Source organism: Wyeomyia smithii, chromosome 1, assembly GCF_029784165.1.
Source record: "Wyeomyia smithii strain HCP4-BCI-WySm-NY-G18 chromosome 1, ASM2978416v1, whole genome shotgun sequence".
In the NCBI taxonomy this organism is placed as follows: Eukaryota; Metazoa; Arthropoda; class Insecta; order Diptera; family Culicidae; genus Wyeomyia; species Wyeomyia smithii.
This window is the reverse complement of record NC_073694.1, coordinates 200,758,503-200,779,390: the sequence shown is the minus strand read 5'-3', so window position 1 is coordinate 200,779,390 and position 20,888 is coordinate 200,758,503. Positions and strand designations below refer to the sequence as shown.

The 20,888-nt window shown below is 38.1% G+C and overlaps 2 protein-coding genes across 9 annotated transcripts in view; one reads left to right on the top strand and one right to left on the bottom strand.

Annotated features, from left to right (window-relative positions):
* LOC129725277 (guanosine-3',5'-bis(diphosphate) 3'-pyrophosphohydrolase MESH1) overlaps positions 1–16,673 on the bottom strand; it is a 22,384-nt gene extending 5,711 nt beyond the window's left edge. The window contains exon 1 of one of the 5 annotated variants that reach the window (XM_055680906.1): positions 15,941–16,673. Coding sequence is in view for 2 of the 5 variants with exons in the window: in XM_055680882.1 (XP_055536857.1) it covers positions 1,033–1,061 (29 nt within the window). In the remaining 3 variants the exon portion in view is untranslated. Of the gene's footprint in view, positions 1–1,032; positions 3,492–4,943; positions 5,120–5,577; positions 5,691–15,940 lie in introns of those variants that run through there. The other 4 variants (XM_055680893.1, XM_055680914.1, XM_055680901.1 and 1 more) reach the window with 4 other exon arrangements.
* On the top strand, positions 5,745–20,888 carry LOC129725198 (pyruvate kinase-like). Of its 4 annotated transcripts, XM_055680732.1 has the most exons (5): positions 14,339–14,481; positions 14,567–14,607; positions 18,701–20,081; positions 20,146–20,302; positions 20,405–20,888. In XM_055680732.1, the coding sequence occupies exons 2-5, from the start codon at positions 14,569–14,571 to the stop codon at positions 20,415–20,417; spliced, it is 1,590 nt and encodes a 529-aa protein (XP_055536707.1). In that variant the 5' UTR covers positions 14,339–14,481; positions 14,567–14,568; the 3' UTR covers positions 20,418–20,888. The 4 variants fall into 4 exon arrangements, with proteins under 4 accessions (XP_055536727.1, XP_055536718.1, XP_055536707.1 ...); XM_055680752.1 differs by lacking the exons at positions 14,339–14,481; positions 14,567–14,607 and adding an exon at positions 5,745–5,932; XM_055680743.1 differs by lacking the exons at positions 14,339–14,481; positions 14,567–14,607 and adding an exon at positions 6,989–7,424.

Sequence of the window (20,888 nt, the reverse complement as noted above, 5' to 3'; positions counted from 1 at the left end):
TGAGATATAACTTTAAAAACTACGTATGTTTGAAGATGATTTTCTGCAAACATAAATACACATTAAAATACTCTTTTTAAAATTTATATATATTATACATACATACATAATACATGCAAAATTTTGACTTTTTTAGCATGAGCTCAATTCGCCTGTAAATTAAATTTTTTTTTTTTTTTTTCAATAAAATGTTCGTTGTTCCTTCAAATATTTTCTTGTAGAAGAATTTATGTTTGGTGCGAGTACAGCAGAAAAAAATTACATTTCTGATGTTTTCGTAGTTTTGTGAATAGTAACACTTTACGGGATTCGAAATACTTTTTTACTTTTACCAAAACTAGATCTTGGGACATTTGGCTGGAGGCATTTCATTGGTTTAATCTTTTCTTTTGATTTCTGCGTAGTTATGTGGATTAAAAAGTTAATTTCTTCTCAGACGTGTTCCTTGGACACCAACAAACATTTTCGTTATAAAAATTCACATGTTATCTCTTTAGATATGATTATAGAAGAGAACTAAGCAAGAATGGTCACGCTAAATTCTTCTTACTTTGATTACTTTCTTCTAAAAGTTACATAAAAAGTGGTTTTACTGTGAACGATCGCCGAATATCCGGTTATCACCCGAGTGTGGTATATTCGGAACTGGGATGACCCCACTTCCGAACTCCATACGTCATTTTGAAATCCGAAATGGCGACTTCCAGTTTCTGTAAAACATCCCCAAATCACAAAATGCAATCCAATATGGGTATTTCCGTTCTGTGCGTTCCCAGAATGTTAAAGTACTTGAAGTGATGTTGGACGTATAAGATGTAAAATATTTTTGAAGTAAGTTGTGCTAATAATGCAATGAATTATAGAAAATGATTCCTGATTTTGAAACTTTTAATCCCGAGCATCGCCGGGAACGTTCAACTAGTAATACTATAAACACTGTCCATCTTGCCCACCCTGGTGGTGGACCCTCTTACCCCACCAGTACACAAAATTTTCGAACTCTCATAGTTTTTCAATAACAATATACTCTACCTGCATCTCTTCACGTATAGGTCAGCCATGTTTTAAATTACCGGAAAATGGCCCAACACCGAAAAAACGTAGGAAATTCTGGAAAAAAAATCTTATTTTCTGACATGCAAAAATTACATCCGCACGCGAACTCGTAGCCCATTTTTAAAGCTTATTAATTATTTGCCCATTTGACTGTCATGAACATTGGAAGGGTGGTTTGAAAATCATCAACTAACTTGGTGGAAAGGTGGCCGGGGCAATTTTGCCAAAAAAATCACTAAGCGTTAAAACAACGTCTCACTCACCCTGTCCCACTTACCCCCATTCCCCTTATTTGAGATTAATTTGAAATCATTTTATTTGTGGTCTCGTTTTTTTTTTGAAAAATTTTTCAGACATGTTGAGAACATTTCAAGAATTTCAGGTAAAGTAAGATTTTTCTTATTTTATTCTTAGCAGAGGTATTTTTAAGCACAAAGAACAGACTTTCATCTTATTTTCAAAAGATGTGGTGTAAAAACTTGCAACCGTCACTCAACAGTAAGTAGTAATGCTCCCGCTATGTAATGCTCGCGTCACTGACAAACCAAGCGCTGATATCGATAAAATATCGATACAGCAATATTTATGCAGTACAACAGAACGCATTTTAATTCAAATTTTTACACACGATTTTCAAATTTCTGTTCTCTGAGTTTTAAGTTTTTACAGGATAATTTGGAATCATTTTTCATAAACTTTGTTTTACCTTTTTCATGCACTTTCAACTAAGCTCACTGCTAAATTTGGATTGAGTTTCGTCATAAGTCTTATTTATCTATAAAACCACTTTGAGCTGAATTTGGATTCAATTTCTGCTTTGAACTTTTCTTTTGTTTAGATGCAGCCTCCAACCATTATGCTGAATTTGAATCATTTTTCTTTTGGACTCTTCCTCTCGTTAGACTTCATTTATTAGAACCAAATTTGGAATCATTTTGAGAAGTAATTTCCTTATTTTGGACTGAACTTAGAACTTTTTTTTTTTTGTTTAAAAAGGTTCGAGAAAAATGTATAATTCTTTTTATTTTCGATTTTTTTTGCCTTTGATGCGGTTTCAATTTTTTTTCTTTTTCTTAACGTGTCACTTTGAGTTACAGAGTGCGCCATAATTATTGCAACAAGAAACAGAGGACCAGTAACCATATTTTTGGCAAGTAAGTTGGAAATAAAAATGATTTATTTAGTAAAAACAATTTGAATAACAAACAACAACTCATTCAATATGTCCTCCTTTAGCCCCGAATGTCATTTTGAGAAATTCCCTTCCAGCAAACTGGACAGACTTCTTCAACTCGTCCAAACTTGTGTGTTTTCGCGGGGTACGGCCTTGCATAATATTCAATATGTTCAATTTTTTTTTCTTTTCGACTTCTGCCGGATTTTAGGAAAGTTTTTCTGCATAAACTTTTGTATGCTTCTTTACTACCTTTTAGAGACGTTTTAAAGTTTTTTTATGTTAATTTTGGATAAATTTTTGATAGTAGTTTATGGCCCTTCCTGACGCTGTCGATTTTTTGGATATTCCTGTTCCCCTGAGAACTTGTTGAATTGAAACTGAATTTGTTTTAATTTCTGTGTATAATGGTTCCAGTCGGTGGTGCTGATTGAGTTGAATTCTGTGTATTTGTTATTTTTCAAATCTTTTCTAACTTGTAGAAATTTTTTATCTTTCCAGTTTCTACAAAAGCTCTCAGCCATATTGAACCAATTGTTGATTTTTTTTCTGTAGAGAAAGCACCAGCTCTTGACGTGTCATGCATTTCTAAGACATTTAACATAACAAAAACAATGAAATTGCTGTTGTGTCATTTTCATTTTGTGGTTTCGAAATTTCGTGGCCTGATCCGGAAGCCTGATTACAAAGGCTATGTTAATTTTCAGACCTTTGCCAGAGACTTGTAATGCATAAACCCCCGTACTTGCGGAAAAAACATAGTCCGGAATGAATTCTATTCACATAACATTTATTTGACACGGCACAAATACAATCTAATGTTTAACGGCGCCAATTATATCTGATGACTCAAAAACTAAAGCAAATTTTTCATCCTCGCTGCCGACTACGAGCTGAGGAATGAATTCTATTGCTAGATTAATTTTATTAAACAAATTTCACTCAAACCAAACTTTGAAACAATTCTGTTTTCCGATTCTAACTTTGAAACAATTTTCTTTTGTGGGTTTTTTTTATTGTCATTTTCTAGCTTTGAGCGATAAACAATTCAAATGTTGTCCTCGAATTGACCATAGGGTGAACTACGCTACGGTTGATTCTAATAGCACGTGCGATGCACGGTAAGCGGAATAGCTAAAGAAAGCAAGAAAACTCTTTATCTTTAACGTTGTTCTTTCCTATTTTCTACCGCTCGTGGAAAACTGAATAATGTCTTCACCAAGTTGTAAATAGGGTCCCAAAATTTTACACGTTTTTCTGAATTTTATATATCAGCTGAAAGAGTGCAATTTTCTGAGCAAAACGTGATTTTTAAAAAATGATTATCATTTTTCTTCGATTTTTAAATGAAGAATAAAAAACTGCTCGAAAGGTCTTAAATGACAATTCTCCCATATACCGTAAATGGGTGAAATGTCATTTAAGACCTTTTGAGCAGTTTTTCAATCTTCATTTGAAAATCGTAGAAAAACGATAAATATTTTTTGAAAATCACGTTTTGCTCAGAAAACGCAGCTTTTTCAAATGATATATAAAAACTGGTATAGCTTTAGGACCCAATTTTGTCTTTCCAAAGAAAATATACACTGTAAAATAAGTTTAAAAAATATTTATTTTCACGTGTTTAATTTTTTTTTTATTTTCCAAATTTCAGGTAACTATCATTGGTAGACTTATATTGTGTAGTTTTCGTAGAAAATAAATATAATCGTTGAAATTAAGTTTTTTGATACATTATGTTCAAAATTATTTTTGTGTTTGTCTCTAAATTTTTGTTGTTCTAAATATATACCATATTTTTTCTAGACAACTTTGTCGAAAACATTATCCTGCCAATAAAGTAAGGGGCCATCCACATACCACGTGGACAGCTTCGAGAGGGGGGGGTGGCTAATGTCCACGGTCCATACAATTTTTTTAGAATTTATATGGACAGCTGTCCACGCAGGAGGGGGGTCAAAATCGTTGAAAATCTGTCCACGTGGTATGTGGATGGCCCCTAAACCGTTCTGGCTCTATTTTTTCCTTGTTTGGATAACTTGGAAAATTTTTGTTCTTCATTTCTTTATTATCAGGCATCTATCAATGTTTAGCGTATCTTTTGTAGTTTTTATAAAAAAAATCAAATTTTAAAATATAAGCTTTTTCAGATAGTTTTTAAATTTTTCTGTTAAAAAATAGTTTTCATTCCGTGTTTATTTTTTTCGAGACGACAACATTATTATATACATCTTCACCGGAGATGTCATGCCGATTCAGCAGAAAGCAAAAGATCTCTGGCCCTTAAAATTATTTGTAACCCTTTAAACTTTTTTAATATAAACCCTTTTAACAAATAAGTCGTGATTCAAAACCAACAGCACAAAATGACATTTTAAGCCCAATCATCTTTGAAAAGTTTCATTCAAATCAAAAATTACGATTTCAAACCTATAATAAAATTAAGACATTTTTTATGGAATCGCTCCTTTGAAAACTATGAGACAAGTTTTTAAGCTTGAAGTTTTAGGGCCTGAATTATCTCAGATTATGTGATAACGTCATCTGTATACGCAGTTCTTTAAATTATACTGACGAAAAGAATCTTTAAAAAGTAATTATCCCAAATTTATGCATGAACAAATAACTGAGTTTATACACACAGCACCAAACTCAAAATAGAGTTCCTTAGAGCATATTTTTTTGATTCACTAAGCTAACTACTATACTATACCTTGTAACCTCTTAACTTGTGACGAATAACTTTAGAACTAACTAACGAGCAAACGTCTCTTCTAATTCAATGAATAAAACCAACGCATTTTAAATAGTAGATTTCTACACGACGTAAACACGGAAAACGCTGTTGCAGCACGGTGCTGTCAAAACAACTGATAAACCGCAAACGCTTGCCCTTGATTCGTACCGGTAAACGGTTTGCGTCTTTGCTGATGGAGAAATAGTGAACGTGGAGAAATGTGTAACGCACCTAACCCAAACCCATGCAAAACCATGTATTGAGGTATAAATTTTCATAAGTTGAATCCGTCGTTTATACCGAACCTATTTTATCCATTTTATCTCTCACATAACTCTCTAATTTTGCTCTTTTATGCGACGTAACGCCAAACGATAACGGCCGGCAGCAGCAACACGACGGCAGATGGTGATAGCGATAAGGTGCAATCCGGATAACGTGGGACTCTGATGCTTCCCGCAAAGCGGCGACGTGTAGCTTATACCAAACCGAACTCTCTGCCTCTCCTCTTTAAAATTGAAGTGTTTTTTTCGTTTTTCAGGAGAAGAAAGCTTACAGTTTCATAAGAAAATTATCATAAAACGAAGAAAGAACATTTTGTTTTACTAACTTATTAAACATATCAAGACGAAGAAAATCCGCTTGCCCCCTTGCACTGGGATGTGATTGCTATTTCTTTCTTTTTTTTGTTCACCACCGTCTGATCGGGCAACGGCTGATAACACACACTCCAACCGGAGAGCGACAGAGGCTCTGTGCCGTACGTAACGCTGGACTGTTTCAGTTTGCTTTAGTCGCTGGAATTGTTCGCAACTTTGTGTGTTGAAATTTTTTGTACGATAGCGGCAAACACGGGCGTCCTGTTTGTTAATTAGTGAAAGTAAAAGAAACTTATTGCGGTGTCCCACTATCATCTGCGCTAAAGTGTTTTAATTACTGTTTGCAAACGTCAAAGTAACGAACAAGTAAGTACGCAGTCATTTAATCTGTCACCTAACTTGGGCAGGTTATTTACTCTGTGGGAAGCGTTAAGGTGACCTTTTCTTTGAACTTCACTCTTTTATTATTCGATTTTACTTTCAACTTACAACTTTTCTACTGTGTTGAGAAGTTTAACATTATTATTAGCTTGAAAGAAGTCAGAAGTCACTTTAGCAAAGCGGTAACCTTGATTGACCTTCGCCGAAAGTGTGTTACAAACGTGACTCAACGCTGTGCAATAGCATGGAGTTTGTATGCCGATGCGTATTCTATGCGGTAGGAAAAAATTTCGTTCAATTAAGTTTTTGGAGAAAGATTTGATGGTTGAACAAAGAATTATCCGGCGACTAACTCCCAGAAAATGGAGATCAAACGCGAGAAGGTTTTGAGCTTGGTTCTGAAGAGTTCCAGCAAATGAGCGCTGAGCTGGAACCTAAGTGTGTGTGAGCATTTTTTGCAAACAAAAACTATCGCAAGCAACGATCTGATTCAGCGAGCTCTGATGAGTGCAATATTAGATGTTTGATTGGAGAAAATTCCTAAACTATTCAGAGATTTCCAAAGTTTTAAAAAAATGCTTTATACTTTTTCTTTTCTACCGTGCGGTATAAAAAAACCTTCCTGAACCTCGGGCAAGTTTCTCCTGCTACTGCTACGTTCTCCGATGAGGTCACCAGGAGTTATCACGCAGCGTGAACGCCGCTTGCAAATGTGTCTCAGCAAATCGTTCGCCTTGAAGTGGGTATCAGTTTATCTACGCGCCTTCTTGAAAGCGGTAGAGATAACGGAGCGCAATAATAACAACCAAAACAATATAATCACGTGATTAGAAATGGCTATAAAACTTGGTTGAAACGACTCTTCCAGATTTTCACTGACTTTTTTCATTTTTTTTAAATGATTGATCATTTTCAAAATAGACAGAGTAAATTATCGGCGATAATTAAATGCCGGTCAGCTGTGCTAAGTTTCTCACGGTCTCGAACACACCGGTTTAGGGAGCACACACGCAGAACATCATTAAGGACGTTTCACACCTGTCAGCAACCCGTTTTTCTGGGATTTTGTGTTAGTTGAAAGTGATTTTTCGCTGTCTTCAAACATTTTCATTCGTCGAGTTGCGAAAAAAATGAATGCATTTCTATGACGTCCGCGCAGTCTTGTATAAAACCGGCTTAACGCTAAAGATAGGGACAGTGAGCAAAACTTACCCATTCCAGTAGGATAGGACTGAGTCTGAGTCGGGTGCGCTTTGTTAGTTGTTTGTCACGATTCATCGAAGGCACATCGTCGTTCGTTGTTCCGTGGAAGAAGGAGGAGGCAGTTAAGTTATTCTGTGTAGTGTTTGCGATTCTTGCCTTTTGCTTGTATTGTGCCTAACCCTTGCCGAGACTGTGGATATTGGAAAAACTCACGTTTGTTCTGAAGCGCAATAAACAGCAAGCACAGCCCGAGTGTAGCGAGACAATGGCAGAGGTAATGATATGGAGCCAAATCCGGCATGGAAAATTCCGCCAATCTGCCGGTATAATGCTTTCATTTTAGGGTAATTTTTTTTTCGGGGTGATAGAAATTGAATAATTTAACGAGATAGTTAGAATCGTACAGTCAAGTCAGTAGTTTGCTGCATGAAGGTTAGTTGAATGTCACCTATATAGAGATATCGTCATCACTTTTGTCCAGTATTAATGACGAAATCCATTGAATAAGTGTAATCGCAAATCGCTGACGATGAGTGATGCTCTGAACGCACCCTACTAAATCGGTTAGGAGATACCAAAAAAAAATCGTACCGCCTGTTCGATCAGATGACTAGCTTCGCAAGCGTTTGTGATTTTATGAATAAAAGGGGGGGAAAGAACGCAAAAAAAGCGAAGCTCCCGAAACAGCAACGTTGGGAAAAAACGCTGGTCAATGATCTTATTTTTAGTAACCTTTACTTGTGTTTTCTTTTGTTTTTACTTTCTACACGTGCCAGCTGTATTCGCATATAGGTCGTATGTGAGAGGGTTATAAAGAATGATCATTTGCAAGCGAAGCACTCTAAATCAGTCATCACTAGTGAATAAGTAGAACGAACGTTGTATCGTTTTATATAAGATAATACTTTGGCTAACTGTTCCAAAATATTTCAGCTCTTTAACATTTAAAGTCAAATGCTAAAAATCGCTAACATTTCAAGTTATTTCGAGGAAACTATAAAAAACTATAAGCTGAAGCAAATTCGGGCATAAGATGATATTGGAGGACATTTGCGGAATTCTTTTTCAAATGTAAAATTTACATTATTTTTCTCTCTTGCTTCCGTCTCTCTTGTCCTCTGTTTTTTCTTTTTTTCTCCTTTTTTACTTTTCATTGTTTCTCTTTTCTTATCTTCTTCCTTTTCTCTAATTTTTGCATCCAATTTATTACAATGAAAAAAATATACTGTAGAGGACAAACGACCATTCTGAAGTGCATTTCGCACAAGATTCTTGTGTAAAGATGTCGACTGTATAAATCAAACTGGTGTGCGTCGATGTTCTATAAGTCGACGTCCCTTTGATTTGTCATGTAAATTCATCCCTAGTTGTCGATATTTCCATTACTCGATGCGTCCTTTGCTCGATGGACCCGCAAGGTAACTATGCGCGTTGTTTGGTTTCTATGAGTTAATATCGTTTCGAAGTACCATGTTCATTAGACGAGAAAATCGGGTTGTTTACAGGGTTACCAAATGTGCAGATTTGTCTGCAAAACGCAGATTTTTTGAGCCCGTGTGCAGATATTCATTGATTTGCAGTTTTCCACGGTTTCTGCAGATTTTTGCCAGAATCTTCTTATATTTGCGCAGATATTCTTAAAATGTGTGCAGATTTTTACAGACTTTTGCCTGCGCGAGCGAAATTTTTTCGGATCACGGGTGGATTTTTTTAGATTTCGAGCACATTTTTCCGGTTTTTCGAGCAGTTGCAGACATTTTTCAAAAACATCTGGCATCTCTGGTTGTTTAGCTACTCGCGGATTTTTTTATTTTTTTTTTTTTTGTATCAGGTAAACGAGTGTAATTTTCTGAGCAAAACATGATTTTTTTTTTAAATTTTATACATTGTCCTTTGATTTTTAAATGAAAAATAATCGCTCCAATGACAGTTGGTATACGGGCGAACTGTTATTGTAGCGATTTCGAGCAGTTTTAATGCGTGATTTGAAAATAGTCGATAGAAAATTTTTGAAAATCACATTCTGCTTAGAAAATTCAGCTCTTCCAGAAGACATTAAAAAAACTGATATAGCTAAACAACCCAATTGTGTAGAAAAGTTAACAAAATTTCATTTCGCACTAAGCATGAAGAAAATTGACGAAGGAACATTTCGGCGTGCAGCCAAACCGAATCAAGCGCCAGAAACATTATTTCGAGTACCGAGGTTCGGTTTGGTCGCACGCTGACTATTCAATGGGTCGACTGTTGACTGAATGCGATAGGCAAGGTTGGATAGAATTCAGTTTGCTAGCTAAACTAGACACGGCCGCCTTCGTTTATCTGGAACAACATATAGGCTTGTCAGTTGGCAAAAAAATCCGAGTAAAACTTTGTGCAATGATGAAGCTGCCATTTTATGGTTTTATTTTTCATTTCAGTTCACAATTGATTTCCCGAGAGGAGGTGAAGCAATTTCATGAAAAATTTCAATATATTTTTCCAATTGTCGTTTTTGATTCGGCAGAAACTGGAAATTTTACCCCCCCTTTTCATTCAAAATCACTTGGTAAAATAGATAAGTAAAAAACCATAACACTTTGATAATCTATACGCATTTACCCAGTATAACCAGTGTACAATAAACTAAATATATAAAAATGCAGCTCTGACTCTCTGATTCATATAGACTTGAAAGCTATTGAACCGATCGGCGTGAAATTTTGTATACAGTGGTTCAGGGACCGGGAAAGGTGACTAATGGTGTTAGAGACCCCTCTTTATTTTGGAACGGAGGGGTCCCATACAAATATAACTCGAATTCATGCACATCTCGAGAACTAATCAAGTAAGTGAAACCAAAACCAAGAATGTGGATGTTTTTAGGGGTAACAAATATGCCCATGGTGGTTCGACACCGCTCCCTCCGATTTCAGCAGGTCTCGAGAACTTATCAGGTAAGTGAAACCAAATTTGCATGTGGTGGTTTTTGAGAGGAAGAAATATTTTCATGGTGTTTCGACACCCTCGCTCTTCTGGGGCTTTAATACAAAACAAACACAAATTTCTGGATTACTCGGGAATTAATCAAGCAAATGTAATCTAGTTTGGTATTCGAAGGTTTTGGGGGAAATACTCTGGAGGAGGCGGTAGGGAGGGGGTCTCTCAAATAAACACTCCCATACAAATTAAAATATCTGTATTTGAACAAATTATTCGGGATTCCTATTTTTGATCGGGATGATGCACAGTAGCCAAAAGTCGACTCCAGACGCCATTTTTAAATTTAAGATGGAAACTTCCGGTTTCTGGAAAACCCGAAAGAGACCAAATACCAGCCAATAAGAATATTTCCGGAACCAGAATGACACCCAGAGGCCAGAAATTGGCTTTACATGCCATTTTGAAATCTTAGATGACGACTTCTGGTTTCTGTAAAACAGCGTGAAGTAACCAAATACCGTCCAGTATGACTATTTTCGTAATTGTGATGATGCTTCTTATAGACCTGTGTGATGAATGTTAACGGGTAAAAGCCGTTAATTTAGTTCGAAAAATTTTGCCCTACGGAGTACCTTCCGTTGTTGTGTCGCACTTGCAAGCACGACTCAGACTGACTTTGGTCTTGATCACACAGGTCTATAAGAGTTATCAGCATCAGCTGACTCTTCTGTGTGTGATGAGACATTCCTCTCAGTCGTATAAATAACGCTTTCACAGCAGTGTGTGTAGTTAGGAATGAACAATAGAATAAGTCGGCAGTGGAATGTGACACGCATATAGATTGTGGAATAGTACCACCGTCCCCCGTAGTTCAATTGGTCAAAACACCATGCCGGAGGCAGGGAGATTGCGGGTTCAAGTCCCGTCGGGATGTGGTATATTTTTCCAAATCTGTATCATATTTCCAGTTCGCTTATTTTTCGCTTTCCCTACTGCACACATTGACTGCTTAATGAACATGTCTAAACATGTTCAGCAATGGTATGCAGTGCTGCGGTTCGTTCGTCCGTTGTAGAACGTTGCAATCGAATTATTCGCCTGCTCATTTATTTATTTATTTGTGTCAATCATTGTAGACTACATGCTAAACCTATTGCTAACATTACAATTGAAGTAACCCGTCCTCTTGCTGCAATAACCGGTTATACAATGAAAACTAATTTTTTTCATGCTAGGTTTATTACGAAACTATTGAGAGAAAAGTTTCCGGTAGACGTGTCTTTGTGGACTATAGCGAGTAAAACAATAATAGCAAAAAATCGGTTATAAAATCAAATCGTTGGTATATTTTAACGTCGACTATGCTAAGAAGAAGGTCTCTGCTTCAGTCCTGTTGATCGAATCATGCGTTCAACAAGGTTTTACCCTTTTCAATAGTGACCAACACAAACTTACAATTTTCTGCATTTTGCTGGATGCATACCTAATTTTCCAAACAAGTAGTGTTTGCATCAAGGAAATCCGTTGGAAACTGACTGAGCCTCAAGCATTCGAAGGTGGACAATTTTCGTGACACTCTTGGTGTTTTCGGATTTTTAATTTAAACCCCTGAGTGCCGTGAGACGTAGTTCTACGTAAAAACGGGCGTCAGCTAGTATACAGTCAAACCTGTTTTTGTACGACAACTTTTTTTTGTGCGAAATTTATTTTGTGCGACTTTTTTCATGCGATTATTTTTTTGTGCGACTGTTTTTGTGTGATTTTTTTTTTTGTGCATCATATGAAAAAGGACCGCTTCCGACAACATTTTCAGCCATTTAGTTTTTCCGATTCTTGGAATGAATTCCAATGCATTACAGAAGTGTTGCGTCCAAAAATTACTATTTGATCCAGTTTTACGTAGGAAAAGCCACGAATTGCTTGCCTACGAAGGAAAGCGGTTGAAAGGATTAGCATGTTTGAAAAAGTTTCGTTCATCAATCCGATGTTTCAAAATTGTTCTCATAGGTATTCTAAATCAGAATCAACAACTCTCGAGTTATTTTTAACTGAAATTTTTTTTTGTGCGGTCCCTATCCACCGCATAAAAAAAGTTTTTTTCAATAATGCTGTGGAAATATTGTTTTGTAGCTGCACGTGAAGTTTCAAATGATTTTTTTAAGCGATTTTTGTTTTGTGCGATCCCTATCCCTCGCACAAAAACAGGTTTGACTGTATAATATATTATGGGTGCATAGCGGTCAGAATCCCCAGACCCCATTTTAAAAAGTCGAGATGGCGACTTCCGATCCGAAAAAAAGAATTTCGCGAAAATATGATGAACGCTCCTAATTTCCTTAAGCAGTCAGTTTGATACGAGAGCTACGGTAATATTTATTGAAATTTGTATATAATTAGTATCGATTCTTGTTGTTTATAAGTATAAATTCAATAATCAGAAAAAGTTTTGTGCAAAGGCACGACCGCAAGTTTGACATAGAACTATAGGGTGTTTTATTATGTTAATGCACCGTTTCAAATAATTGATATAAATACAATTTATGAGCGAACAAAATTTTCATTCCACTTTGATTTTCTCTGAGGTCGTCTATTACAAGTGTATTGGCTTGAATTTTTGGTTCTAGTCAATCGTCGGCCAATGATAGAGCTTGCCAATGATCGAAAACTGATTATTGATGATTCAGGCCACTTTTTCCAGTCTTTTACGAATATTTGGATGGAATCTACTGGCTTCATAACTCCGCTTTGACTTTTTTTGCTTCTTATATCTTACCTTGGCACTATACACGGGTGGTATTCGGCCATTTTTTGTTGTTTTCCAGAAATCGGATCTTGTCATTTTGGATTTCGGATGACAATTTCTAACCTCTGGGCATCATTCTGGTTCCGGAAATACACTGAAAAGTTTTTGGTTATTTTAGACTTTTTCGCAGAAATCGGAAGTTGTCATCTTGGATTTCAAAATGGCATGTGGGGTCAATTTCTGACCTCTGTGTATCGCGCTTCAGGATCCAGAAATACCAAATTCTGCAATTTTGGGCTGTTTTCCAGTAACCAGTATTAAAAATGGTGTCCGGGGTCGATCATTTTAAGCTGTTTTCCGAAAAAAAAAAACCAGTTCAAAGATGTGTTTTCTTTTTGTGAGACTCCCTTCCCTCCTTGATTGGTTCATGAGTTAACTATGCAGAAATTTGTGCTTCATTTATATGCAGGGCGGCGAAAAAGTTTTCAAAATGAAATTTCCTGATTTTCCCTGATATTCCCTGATATTTCCTGAAATGTAACATTAATTTCCCTGACAGTTTTCAGCATCCGGCACAAAAAAGTGCAATGTAGATTAACGCAACTCTGAAATCCCAGAGAAAAAGTATTCAATCGGATATGAAACCGAATAGTAAGGGTCTCGAACTAGCCTTTTATGCTGAAAAAATCAATTTTCGCGCTAAAGAGTCGTTTAAAAAAAATCGAGTCCCGTTTAAAAATTTTTCCCTGAATATTTTTCAGTTTTCCTTGATATTCCCTGATTTCCCTAAGCGAAAAATAAATTCTCTGACATTCCCTGAACTAGTTCATCCATCATTCAAAAGGCGCATGCCCCGCGGTACAATCTCAGCTGATTAACCCTGTCGAATCTGAATGCATTATTTAAGTTCCTCTGATAAGCACCTTTTTCTAGCTATAAGACAAACTACTAGTTTAGATACACACGAAACTAGATTTATGTTTTTTAAACATATTTTTTGGAAATCGAGAAATTCTCGCACTTCAGAGTCACGGTGCCTCTGGCTAGAAGATTGCTATTTTAATCCAAACACGCGTTGCTAACAGAATGAACCCTTTCGAAAACTATTGAACGAATCTCAGTGCAAACATTTCAGCCGTAGCAACCAAACCTTCGTCTTCAGTGGATTCAGTGTTTCTGGAAATAATTTCAAAATCATCGCTTGCTCGATGGCGCCCGGTCGTAGAGAGGGGGAGGAGCTTTAATTTGAACCTTTTTAATTGTCCAAAAGCTCTAACAACCAAGCTGCGAAACTGAACTCAACAGCTGTTACGATAAAACGACAGCAAAACCAACACAGTACCTTGCGATGAACACTCCTCCGCTAAAATTCATTCGAAGTTCCGCTCGTACGATGATAATCCTTTGGGAGAGGGAATCGCTTCTGCTGAGCGATGTCCGGTCCTCTCGGTGGCTGTCTAGAGTGAAAATTTTATCGATTGATCGGCGGTCTCATTCTAGTTCAGCACTGCACCCGTACCGGTCGTTTGTCGCGCGGTTGTTGGGTAATAATCGGAAGTTAGACTCGCCAGTGAAATATTTTCCACGCTATCCAGCTCAGTGCGGCACAGTTTTCCGGATCCGTTCAGCAGAGTTTGGACGTCTTGCCAGCCGAGCAGCAAGCAGTGTAAAGTTTAACCCTCAAACTTTGGGCTTTTCCACCCTTCCCTCCCCCTTCTCTATACGACTGATTAGTTCCTTTCACCGCACAGGAATGATGGTGTGGGTGACCGACTACGACTTCGATCCGAAGGTAACGAACCACGTAACATCACCTTGTCCTCGGCGGAGCAGTTTCCGCCCTAAGTACTGTCTGTAGTACCAGTGTATGTTATATTCATGGTCACTAACGCCACTAATCGGACATCCCGTCTCGTGCTGCCAGCCGGTGTAGTTTGCAAGGGCAGGTCATATCAACAGCAGCCACCGAATCATGGTTGTGTCATCTAACCTCAGCCCGGCGGAATGCCTGTCATGCAACAACATTGATCTTTCAATAGTGTTACCGTTCGCAGAAATCTAGTTAAATCAAAATCCCTACTAAAAATAGTACATTTAATTCGTTTTGATGCAACTGGGGAAGGTCAGGTACGGTTGGACGAATATCGATTTTTCGCAGGTTTTTCTCTTTTCTCAACCCACGAGTAGGATGCGCAGTGGGGCTAAAAAGAGGAAGTCACCAACGATAACCCCGAGTGTGCCCTTGGTCAAGGACATAAATCTTTGCGTATTAAAGAAGCTATGCTGTGTGTACCAGCGGTCACCTTTCCGTGGAAATTCATCAGTTTTCATTTCGGTTTCGGGGAAAAATTCTAAAAATACTTCTCCCGGTTTAATACACACGCATCGGTGACGCGTCGGTTGTTTTGGTTGCAGAATAACATTGGGTGAGACTGTCCAAGCAAGGTGAGAGAAATTATAACTTATACTTCCAACTATTAACTTAAATCGAGTACTGAGTTAAATAGTTAATGCGACCAAACAAAGATAAGCATTCCGAGAAATCTCGTGGAAATGTGTATGGGAAGCGAAAAGTGTTACTTCTTACACGTCACTCGTACGATGCACGAGAATGTGACTTGGATCACCTTCGCTGGCTGTAGGTTACAGAGGGTACGATAATGGAAAACGTCGCGAAACCGAACCGAATACTGGCAAAGTTGCTAGTTTGCTGTGTAGCGAAGCTCAGCCGGAACGTGATGCAAGTCAGCATTTTTTCCGGTTTCTTTACCTTAGATTTGATTTAACTGAGTTTAAATATAGCTATTAATATAACTAAGCTTCGATCGTAACTCGTGACCACAGAATGTGCCGGTTATCTTGGTCAAAATACGAAATGGACAAACACCGGTATTTGGATAATACTTGGTAGCATTATCAGTTTCGAATGTGATTGACAACAATCTTGAAAGTCGTAAATAATTACTGTTGTTGTATTCCGGGAAATTCTAACCGTTCGTAAGATTCATCACTGCAGCTGATAGCATTTTTTTTTTCGCTTGAGCTGCCTTTTGTTATGATCTTTGCCGCAATTTCTCTGCTTCTTTTAAAGTAAAATGCACAAAGTTATTTTTGAATACACATACCGTGCTGGATCGAAATCCGTACACCTAAGCACATGATAATCTTCGACGGTCAATATAAAATCAAGAAATCACATATTGCTTTAAACTGACATGTTTAGTTATAGGTCTACTTATATTTTATCACTATTTTCCACCAAAATGATTAAAATCACTCCGAAACTCGAAAAAATCATGTTTAAATAGAACTTGTTTTGAATCGAATTCCGTACACAGTTTTTTGTCTGAATCAAAACCCGTACACTTTTGAATCGAAATCCGCACACACGCGATATAGACTGGATCAAAGTCCATACAACAATAAATCAAACTCCGTATAGATGAAGAAGTGCAAAAATGAACATCTTTTATTTATAATTTATCTTTAAATTACCGAATAAGTATTTTGAGGATCAACTGGCTCCTTTTCAAAATTTCAAAAAGATTCACAGAGTAAAACACTTATATCCCACTTGAAAATCGTTTTTATCTGAAGAACGTTTCTTTAGTAAATTCTCTAACAATACAACGAAATGACAACTGAAACCGATACACGATTGATTTTTCATTTTTAATATTTTTATTTCATGGCCTACTGGGGCATAGTTTAATTTAACAGAAGGCCAACAACTCAACGGATATGTACATGTAACTATCATATGAATTTTCACTTTTATAATGCTTAAAACTGAAGAAAAACATCAAGGTGTACGGATTTCGATACTGTACGGGTTTCGATCCAGCACGGTAATACACTTAATTTACCTCTAGGAATAGAAGAATTATTCTGGGCACTAGAGCCCTTTATACATGATTGGACCCATCAGACAAACTACTCGTCTTCTAGCCGCTGGTGATTGCCCACTGATGATGATGGGAGGACGTCAGCAAATATTTAAAGTTGTCCGTCAAAACAAACCATCTATCCAGATCCAGGGGCGATAAAGCTCACTCATTCTTGGCGATATGCCGTTTTGAAGTGGAGCTCCCTTTTGCCACACAAAACCCATCTCTTTAGATTGAGTCTCGGTTCAAAGCCAAAGCAGAATCAGCAGAATATAATCGTAGAACAAATCGGAAAACCCTTTGAATGCAGAAAAAAAACTGATTCAGAATGAAAATCAAATTTTTATAGCTAATGTCATTAAAAGTATGATTATTATATTGCATACCAATTCGTGCCTTGGAATGTCCTTTACTCAGTGATGTACAGTAAAGTCGCTTTTCACGCGGGGGATACGTGCCGCGAAAAAAAAACCGCGTAAATTCCGGAATCCGCGTGAAAAAAACTTGCGTTAATTTTGCCTTCTGAGTGAAGATAAACCGAAATCCGAGGAAAAAAAATACCGCGTAAATTCCGGAATCCGCGTAAAAAAAACCGCGTAAATTCCGGAATCCGCGTAAAACAGCCGCGTAAAAAGAAACCCGCGTAAAAAAACGCGTAGAAAGCGACCTAAGTGTATAGCTCTTTTCTTTAGGACCCCTTCCAGTAAATTAGCAGACGTTGGGATAAGTGACACTCACTATTTAGACAGTTTGCCTATCTTTTTCTTAGCGGTTAGCGTTGAAGTGTTTAGAATTTGAATTTGTTTTAAAATAATATTTAGTTGCAACAAAAATAGAATAACCAACATGCTAAACCTTTAGGATCGACGAGAAAACTCATTTTTCGTTGATTTTTTAGTGCAAAAAGTTACATCATAGCTTAGGTGTACGAAATTTGATGCAGTACGGTACAGCTTTTACCTTTTTGGACACATTTATTGAAGGTCACAGAACTATTTCAACATTTTAAAAGTGCAGCTGCTGATATTGGTTAGAACTTGTTAGTACGATTAATTGAATGGTTCATGCAATAGACATTTTTGAAACAACATTTTAACATACTGTTTGTCTAACTATCCTAACTAAATTTAACTCTTAACTAAGTTTACCCTTGAAATTTTATTCATTTTTTTCTTCCGATTAGGATTTTGTTTACATTCACGCAACACTTGGCCTTTGTTGATTTTATCTGGCCAACTTTGATTCGCAGCCTATTCAGGCTCCAATCACTGAACATGATAATTGGTTGAAATAGTTACCAATATTTATAAAAAGCGCTATGTAAATTCAAAGATTCCGATATTCTTAAAGTAGATTGCCGACATGGCCGACATCCAACTGTAAACTATACAGAAAAGATCCCATTTGAAACTGACAGCCGAGAATAATTTTTGCAAATTTACGTACAGAACTACAGGAGGCTTTTTTCATGGCAAACAAAAATGGAATAATAATTGCGTAAAGAAAACCAGAGATCCAAGCATAATTTCCAGAATCCAAAATTATTAAACTAAACTAGGTTAGTACGCCAATGTCCAATGCTTAAATTACCCGAAACCTGAATTGACCTTAGATGCTAAATCAGTGGTTGAAACCGGAATTCCTACATTACGTAACTCGACGCGTCACCGTAGTACAACATTCACAATAACTGATAGAAAACCACTCGGGAAACATGATTCGATTGATAAGGATTGTTTGTTTACTGTTGAGGTAACACTAAACACTATCATCCGTAACCTACAGCTGACTTTCCTCGATTGTTTCAAAAACTATCGATCACTCGTGAGATTCCCGCCTCAGAACTAGCTTTCGGCTTGCGGCAAGCATTTTTTTTCTTGCAATTATTCATACCCCGTGAAAGTGAAGGTACCTTCGTTTTGTGTCAAACAAAAAACAAAATAAAATTGAAAAAAGCGAATTGTTTTTCAAACCTTCTTTCCGTTCTTTTTCTTCCAGGGTCGCAAGATGAATCCGGAATCCGTGTCCCACCTGGAGCACATGTGCTCGCTGGACATTGACTCGCCGACGGCGTTCGTGCGGCTGTCCGGTATCATCTGTACGATCGGGCCCGCTTCGGTGGCACCGGAAACACTGGAGAAGATGATGGCCACCGGGATGAATATTGCCCGGTTGAACTTTTCGCACGGTTCCCACGAGTATCACGCCAACACGATCAAGAACATTCGCGAGGCGGTCGATAACTATTCCAAAAAGCTCGGCAAACCGTTCCCGCTGGCCATCGCACTCGACACCAAGGGACCGGAGATCCGTACCGGTTTGATCGAGGGCAGCGGAACCGGTGAGGTCGACCTGAAGAAGGGTGATAAAATTCAGCTGACCACCGACAAGGATCACCTTGAGAAGGGTAGCAAGGAGAAAATCTATGTTGATTATGTGAATATCGTGAAGGTAGTCAGACCAGGCGATCGAGTTTTCGTTGACGACGGTTTGATCTCGCTGGTTGTGGACAGTATTAGCGGCGATACGCTGACCTGTACGGTGGAGAATGGTGGCGCACTGGGATCGCGGAAGGGAGTTAACCTGCCCGGCGTTCCGGTCGATCTACCTGCCGTTTCGGAGAAAGATAAATCCGATCTGATGTTTGGTGTTGAGCAAGGCGTTGATGTTATCTTTGCTTCGTTCATTCGTAATGCCGCTGCGTTGAAGGAAATCCGCGGTATTTTGGGTGACAAGGGAAAGAATATCAAAATCATTTCGAAGATTGAGAATCAGCAAGGTATGCAGAACCTAGATTCTATTATCGCTGCTTCGGACGGTATTATGGTTGCCAGAGGTGATCTGGGTATTGAAATCCCCGCGGAAAAGGTCTTCCTGGCGCAGAAATCGATGATTGCTCGGTGCAATAGGGCTGGCAAACCGGTCATCTGCGCCACCCAGATGCTGGAGTCCATGATCAAGAAACCACGCCCGACTCGTGCCGAAATTTCCGATGTCGCCAATGCCATCATTGACGGAGCCGATTGCGTGATGTTATCCGGTGAAACTGCCAAGGGTGAATATCCACTGGAGTGTGTGCTGACAATGGCTAAGACATGCAAGGAAGCGGAAGCCGCCTTGTGGCATCGCAATCTATTCAACGATTTGGTAAATGCCACTCAAAATCCGCTGGATACGGCAGCCTCTATCGCGATTGCTGCCGCGGAGGCGGCAACCAAAACACGCGCGGCTGCAGTTATCGTTATTACTACCTCCGGACGCTCGGCTCATCTGATTTCCAAGTACCGACCGCCTTGTCCGATCATCGCTGTTACGCGGTTCCCCCAAACCGCACGCCAGTGCCATTTATACCGAGGCATTCTACCGGTGACCTATGAGCGTAAGTTAAGAGCAAATGCTTTGCAATGAAATTGTCGGTTAATTTTCCAACTCTGACTCCATAGAACCTGCCTTGGATGACTGGTTGAAGGATGTCGATGTTCGTGTTCAGTACGGCATGGAGTTCGGAAAGGAACGTGGCTTCCTAAAACCAGGCAACCCAGTGGTAATCGTAACCGGCTGGAAGCAAGGCTCCGGTTTCACCAACACCATTCGCGTTGTGTACGTATATGATGGAAAAATTCCCGTTTAAAGACCTCCCACAGAATAAAAAATATATAACTTTTCTTTTGTTGTTTTCTACTCTTCTCTGCTATTTTACAGAAACGTTGAATAAGTCTAGCTGCTCCGCAGAGATGTTGTTTCTTCATCTACACCAAGTAGAGTGTTTCATCAAATAACTCATAGTCGTCAGTGACCTCAGAAAAATGCTAGATCAACCAGCCGTAGCGAAAGTTTCAGGTCGATCTTTTAAAAATAAGGGCCTTTTTCGTTTTATTTTTCCCTGTCAAGTGTGCTTGTGTTAATCGATTTTCATAAGAATCAAACAAAAACTGTGCTGTCCTTGATTAGTTTTGCTTTAAGCAAAGTAAAAATAAGTTGACAGAAATTGGTATTCTAAGAATTATTTATTTCATTTAGGACATTATTATCCTGGCCCCCCAAAAAAACTAGCTATACCGAAGAAAAATTTGAATGTTAATCTGCTTGGTAGCCACGATCTGTTGCAAACTTCACAAGCATAAATGATAGCGAGGAGTTTGTGTGACCTCAAATAAAAGTAACCAGCAGTTGAACGTTGTGTAAA

What these genes read in the sequence shown, in the direction of transcription:
- LOC129725198 (XM_055680732.1), top strand. Translation starts at nt 14,569, where the DNA reads ATGATGGTGTGGGTGACCGACTACGACTTCGATCCGAAG. An exon ending in ACTACGACTTCGATCCGAAG is followed by an intron (nt 14,608 to 18,700) that starts GTAACGAACCAC and finishes TTTTTCTTCCAG; the next exon opens with GGTCGCAAGATGAATCCGGA. An exon ending in TCTACCGGTGACCTATGAGC is followed by an intron (nt 20,082 to 20,145) that starts GTAAGTTAAGAG and finishes CTGACTCCATAG; the next exon opens with AACCTGCCTTGGATGACTGG.